The sequence below is a fragment of the Elephantulus edwardii genome, unplaced genomic scaffold, assembly GCF_000299155.1.
Source record: "Elephantulus edwardii isolate Elephantulus edwardi_28Jun2011 unplaced genomic scaffold, EleEdw1.0 scaffold00274, whole genome shotgun sequence".
Classification (NCBI taxonomy): domain Eukaryota; kingdom Metazoa; phylum Chordata; class Mammalia; order Macroscelidea; family Macroscelididae; genus Elephantulus; species Elephantulus edwardii.
Window position 1 is genome coordinate 3224790 of NW_006400024.1, and position 6821 is coordinate 3231610.

A 6821-nucleotide genomic window follows, 5' to 3' on the forward strand; every position below is an offset into this window, starting at 1 on the left:
ATTAGGTATTTTTGTCATGACAGGAGTCCAGAGTGAAGGCTGCATAGTGGAATGGACCTGGGGGAGGGATTGTAAAACAAGGAAAGAATTTGTCTTTTACTTTTCCAAGAGGGTAGTATACTGGGGTGGGGGTGGGGGGTTGGAAGCGGAGAAAAGTGCAACAGTGAATGAATGGAAATCCGAAGTCTCTGTAAATTTTCATTGGCATTGATAATAAATTAAAAGATTATACACACACATACACACACACACACACACACACACACACATATATATAAAGACACAGCCCTGACTGTATACAGATCCCAGAAGGTGAGGAAACTGGGAAGAGGGAGGTGTGATGCAAGGGTAGAAACTGTGATGGCGTGGGAGCTGTGATGGGGTGGGAGCTGTGATGGGGTGGGCGTTGTATGGCTGTAGGAGCAGTGATGGAGTGTGGGATCTGTGATGACACTGAAGCAGTGACAGAGTGGGAGCAGTGATGGGGTAGAAGCTGTGATGTCATTGGGAGCAGTGATGGGAAGTGGGAGCTGTGATGAGGTGGGAGCTGTGATGAGGTGGGAGCTGTGATGAGGTGGGAGCTGTGATGGGAGGTGGGAGCTCTGGTGGGGTGGGAATGATGATGAGGTGGGAGCAGTGATGGAGACGGGAGCTGTGAAGAGGTGTGAGCTATGAAGAGGTGGGAGCTGTGATAGATGGAAGCTATGATGGGGTGGGAGCTGTGATGAGGTGTGAGCTGTGATCCCTAGGAAGGTGGAAGCTATGATGGGGTGGGAACAGTGAAGAAGTGGGAGCTGTGATGGAGTGTGAACTGTGATGTAGTTATGATCTATGCTGTGAGGTGGGAGCTGTGATGAGGTGTGAGCTATGGTGGGGTGTGAGCTATGGTGGGGTGGGATCTGTGATGGAAATGGGATCTGTGACGAGGTGTGAGCTGTGATCCCTAGGGAGGTGAGAGCTATGATGAGGGTTTAGGAGCTGTGATGCAGGTGTGAGCTGGGATCCTTAGGTAGGTTTGAGCTGTGATGGGGTGGAAGTTGTGATGGAGTGAACCCTAACCCTCTAACCCTAACACTAATGCTTGAGGACCATCTGTGGGGACCCTATGGGGATGCTGGAAGACCATCTGTGAGGACTGTCTGTGGGGACACAGTGGGGGCCATCTGTGAGGACCATCTGTGGGGACTATGGGAACCATCTATGGTGACCCTGTGTGAGACTGTGGAGACGCTGTGGGGACCATATGGGACCATTTGTGGGGATGCTGTAGGGACCATCTATGGGGACCTCCCACCCCCAGCCAGTGCTGACCTGGGCTGGCCACTCAGCTTTCCACCTGGCCTGCAGTCCTTCCAGCCACTGCAGACATGTATTGGATGAGAGGACCAGCCTGTGCACCTCCTCGTCCACATGCTCATACAGCCTGGCTGCGGCCTCGATGGCATCCCTGGAAGAGAGGGCAGGCAGTGTCAGCGTCTCGAGCCGAGGACACACTTGCCTAAAAGAAACAGCACACAGGGAACAGCCCGCAGACAAGGTCACAGCAGGATGTCACCTTGTGCAGACCTCCATGGCCGTGCCAGGCAAGGCCAGAGAAGGCTGACTCCCAGTGGCCCTGAGAAAAAGCAGGCCATGGACTCACAGAGCTGCACTTGGTCCATAGCCAGCTCGGACTTGCATTCTCTTTGACTTGAGTACAGATGAGCTCTGGTCTGGGCACGGGGCAATGACCCTGGTTAAGATGCTGAGGGCCGACTCCCTGAGTACCGTCCATGACTCCAACCCCAGCCTCCAGTGCACCTCACAGACCCTGGGCGAATCCTGGTCCCCTGCCTTTCCACCACCACAGTTCCCACACCCTACTCAACACTCACTGACCATAGCACTCCATATCCCCATGTGGCCCCTCACCTCCTGTAGATGCCCACGGTCTCTGCCCTGCCTCATGCTCCTCGCACCCCCCCAAGGCTCCTCGTCCGCGCACTACACTTGTGTATCTCCCACAGCTCCCAGTCCCAACAGCTCCCCCATCCCATGATGCCCCCATTACCCACAATCCCTGTTCCCACTCCCATAGTTCTCCATGCTCCCCGGCCCCCACCTGCTTTCACAGTCCTCTGCACTTCCTGGTGACCCCTATGGCTCCCTGCACCCCTATTCACCTCACCTTCCAATGCACCCCCAGCTCCCCACACCCCATACACATACCTCACACCCCTCAGAGTGTTTTGCACCAATAGTACCCTCTCCCCTTAACATCCTCACTGGATGGGACCCAGTCTTGCTCCTGGGTCCACACAGTTTTGCTGTCCCCGCCCTGCTCCAGTCTCCACTCTGGTGTCCCAGTCCAGCCGCAGGATGCCAGGCTTACTCCAGGTACCCAGTTCTCCTCAGGGTGCAGGGGACTTGGCCTGCTTGGAGTCTCCACACAGCTCTGCTCCTCCTGCCCTGCTCCATGTTTACTCACCGGCCATCCTCAGTGGTGCCCAGATCCTCCTTCTTCAGCCTTGCCAGGATGGCACCACCCTGCAGTCTAAGGGTGACCAACGGAGCATTTTCCAAGACAAACTTCATCATGGCCCTGTGTGTGCTGATGACCTCTGTGACCTCCTGCAGGAGAAAAATCTATAGCTGCTCTAGGGACCCTGCTCCAGGGATGTCCCCACATTCTGTCAGCCGTAGTACTTTCATAGAGGACACCCCACATTGTCAGCTCTAATCCTGCTCCAGGGGACAACCCCACATTCTGTCAGCTGTAGTCCTTTCATAGGGAACACCTCATGTTTTGTCAGCCGTAGTCCTGGTCTAGGGACACGCCAGTTCACCCCCTTCTCTCCATCCATCGGCTGTAGCCCAGCCCTTTGGTCCCCTGTAGCCTGCTAGCAGTAGGTCTGCCCCAAAGGAACCCCCAGTGTTAGCAGTACTCCTGTTGCAGCACCCTCTGCCCCCAGCAGTTTATCAACAACAGTTCTGTCCAAGGGACCACCTTAGCTCTGTCCCCTTTCCTTCCGCCTCCACTCATCTGTCAGCAGTGGTCCTGCCTGTTCAGCCTGTTGTCATTATTAGGTGATGAGAAGGTTCTGATGCACAGGAGATATGATGGACTTTAACACTGCCAGCTCCTGTATCACCCTGGCCATCACTGCTCTGTTTGAGCCCACTGTTACAGCCATGTGTGAATCCATCTCGTGCAGGGCCTTCCACATTTTTGCTGACTGTTCCAAGTTCTTCTGGGAGTGGCCTCTCCTATAACATGTCCAAAGTGCTCCAGGAACAGCATCCCCACGCTCCACTGTCAGGAGCATTTTGATTGCACTTCTTTCAGGACACATTGGTTTCTTCTTTTGGCAGCCCCTGGGATAGTCAGCATTGTTTGCCAACATCACCATTCCAAAACATCAATCCTTTCTCACCACGGTCTGACTTCAAACGCATAGGAGACAACAGTTTCTTTGTCCTTAATATTAGGTTTAGTGGATTGTGTGTGAATTTGAATAATAATCATGTTAAGTGATTATTCCTTGCAGGCATATGAATATTATCTCTTCACTGACAGATGTGTACTTCAGGATGGATCCAGAAATGTTTTCTGACAATGATTGTGATGCCATTCCTCTTCAAGAGTAGAAGAATTGCCACAGGAGTAGAAGAGATGACTGCACAATTGAAAGTGGCTGATAAAAAAAATCATTAATGTTGTTTTTAGGTGTCATCCGAAGACTTCACTAAGGAAGACATGGTCAACAAATGTAAAGCAATGCTCAACATCATTGGCTGTTGTTGCTGGATGCCATAGAGCTGACAATGGCTCATAGTGGCCCTTTGGAAAACAGTCTGAATCTTACTGTATCCCACACCATCTTCACAATCTCCATCACACTCAAGCCCATTGTTGTCACTGTGGCAACTCATTTTGTTGAGGGCCATATTCTCTTTCTCTGACCCTTCACCTTTCCCAGCATGAAGTCTTTTGCTAAGGACTGGTCCTTCCTGACAACATGTCCAAAGAATGTGAGATGCGTCACCATTTTTGGCCTCTAAAAAGCCGTCTGGTTACACTTCATTCAAGATAGATTTGTTCTTTTGGTAGTTTAGGGTATGTTCAATATTCTTTGCCAACAGAATTTTTAAATTATCTTTTCATTAGGGAGCTCTTGTGGCCTAGTGGTAAGAAAATGCACTGCAATCCCAAAGGCACACAGTTCAAATCCACCAGCCGCTCCACAGGAGAATGATGAGCAGTCTCCTGTGTGGTCCACTGCCGCGGAAAACCCACTGGAGGGTCAGCTGTGGGTCAAGTCTGACTCGATGATTGACAACAACAACAACATTAGCTTTTCATTATTGTTGTTGTTGTTATGTGCTGTTGAGTCACTTGTGGCTCATAGTAACCCTATGAACAACAGCTCTGCACCCTGCTCTATCTTGAGCCAACCTCATTGTCTCTGACATGCTGAGTCCATCTATCTCATCGAGGGTCTTCCTCTCCTGTGCTCTCCCTCCACCCTCCAAGCATGATGGCCCTTTCCAAGGACTGGTCCCTCCTTGCAACATGCCCGAAGTTATGTCAGATGGAGCTTCAAAATCCTTGTCTCCAAGGGACAGCCTGGTTTCACCCTCTCCAGGATGAACCTGTTTGTTCTCCTAGCAGTCCAGGGTGTACACAAGGCTCTTCTATGGCACCACAACTCAAAGGCATCAATTCTCCTTCTATCATCCTTCATTGTCCAGCTTCCTGATGCATAGCAAGTAATTACAAAGATCATGGCCTAAACTGGGTGCACCTTAGTCTCCAGACTAACATCCTTCCTCTTCCAAGAGGTCCATGACAGTATATTTTTGCCTGTGCAATTCATCTTTTGATTTCCTGGCTGCTGGTACCAAGAGTATTGATTGTGGAGCCAAGCAAACTGAAGCTGTGAACAATTTCAGTCTCTTCACTATCATGATGCTGCCAATTGGCCCAGTGGTGAGAATCTTTGTTTTCTTGATATCAGCATCAAGGCTGCAGTGCTTGACCTTCTGCAGCAATGCCTCAGGTCCTCCTTGGTTTTGATAAGCAAGGTTACATAATCTGCATAACACAGATTGTTGAATCTTCCTCCAATTCTGATGTCACGTTCCTCCTCCTTGAACCCAGTCTCCTGGATGATCTGTTCCACATATAGATTGAAAAGGTATGGAGATGGGACGCATCCCCAATGTACACGGTTTCTGATTTTGAACCATGCAATGTTTCCTTGCTCTGTTCTGACCACTGCCTCCTGGTCCGAGTATAAGTTTCACATCAGCACAATCATGTGTTTGGGAATTCCCGTTCTTCTCAGAATTAGCCACAATTTGTTGTGATCGACACAGTCTAATGCCTTTGCTTAGACAATGAAACATAGACAGACATTCCTCTGGTACTCTCTGCTCTCAGCCAAGATCCATCCAACACTAGCTAGAATATTCCTAGTGCCTCTTCTAAACCCAACCTGCACATCTGGCAGTTCTGTTGCAGTTGATTTTGGATAATTTTCCAGCAGGATCTTGCTTTCATGAGATATTATGATATTGTTCAATAATTTCTGCACTCTGGTGGATCACTTCTTTTTGGAATGGAAACACATATGAATCTCTTCAAGTCAGTTGGCCAGGTGATTGTCCTTCAAATTTCTTGGCACAACTTGGTGAGCACATCCAGGGTAGCATCTGTTTGTTGAACTATATCAATTGGTATGCTGTCAATTCCTGGGGCCTTGTTTTTTTGCTGGCTCAAAACAACAATGCGATATCATCTTATCCTAACAGCAAAGTTCGATAAGACAGGTTGGTTGCTTGATAGATGCAGTCAAGTACAATCCATAGCAACACTATGAACAACAGATCCGAACCCTGTCCTGTCCTGTGCTATCCTCATAATCTCTGATGCACTTGAGTCGATTGCAGAAGTCACTGTCATCCATCTGGTTGAAGATCTTTCTCTCTTTTTTCTGATCCTTCACCTTTCTAAGTATGATGTTCCTCTCCAAGGAAAAGTGTCCTCTAGCAGCATGCCCAAAGTATCATCTTTGCCTCCAAGGAGCACTTCACTGCACCATCTCCAAGAAATATGTTTATTCTTTTGGCTGTCCATAGGATATTCAGTGCTCTTCTCCAACACCACAGCTCAAAGGTACCAATTCTCCTTCTGTCATCCTTATTCATTGTCCAGCTCTCTGATGCATAACAAGTGATCAGAAGGACTATAGCCTGAATCAGTAACACCTTAGTCCTCAAACTGACATCATTGCTCCCCAACAATTTGGAGAGGTCCTGACTGCAGAATGTCTCAGTGGAATACATCTCCTGATCTGACTGTTGGCATCAATGGTGTTGATGTCAATGAAAGTAAGATAAAGTAGTTGACAGTTTCAACTTCTTCTCCATCTTACCATGATGTTGCCTATTTGCCTAGTAGTGAAAATTTTAGTTTTCTTGCTGTTCAGATGCAATCCATACTAAAGGCTGTATTCTTTGATCTTCTGCAGCAAGCTCTTCAAGTCCTCCTCACTTTCAGCAAGCAAGGCGGTGTCATCTGCATATCATATGTTACTGATGAGTTTTCTTCCAATCTTAATGCCATATTCTTGTTCACAGAATCCAGCTTCTCAAATAATTTGCTCAGCATACAGGTTGAATAAGTATGGAGAGAGGATACAACCCTGGTGCACAGATTTCTTAATTTTAATGTAGTATTGCCTTGCTCTGTTTGCACAATAACTTCTTCATCTAGGTATAAATTTTGCATGAGCAGAGCAAGGGAACACTGCATGGTTCAAAACTGGGAAGGGCATATG

The 6821-nt window shown here is 48.5% G+C and overlaps 1 protein-coding gene across 1 annotated transcript in view; it reads right to left on the reverse strand.

Moving 5' to 3' along the window:
- The window catches only part of PLEKHG4B (pleckstrin homology domain containing, family G (with RhoGef domain) member 4B), a 111403-nt gene that overhangs the window by 43732 nt on the left and 60850 nt on the right, over nt 1-6821 (reverse strand). The window contains 2 exon segments of the mRNA XM_006900176.1: nt 1312-1447; nt 2468-2610. Coding sequence (XP_006900238.1) covers nt 1312-1447; nt 2468-2610 — 279 coding nt within the window.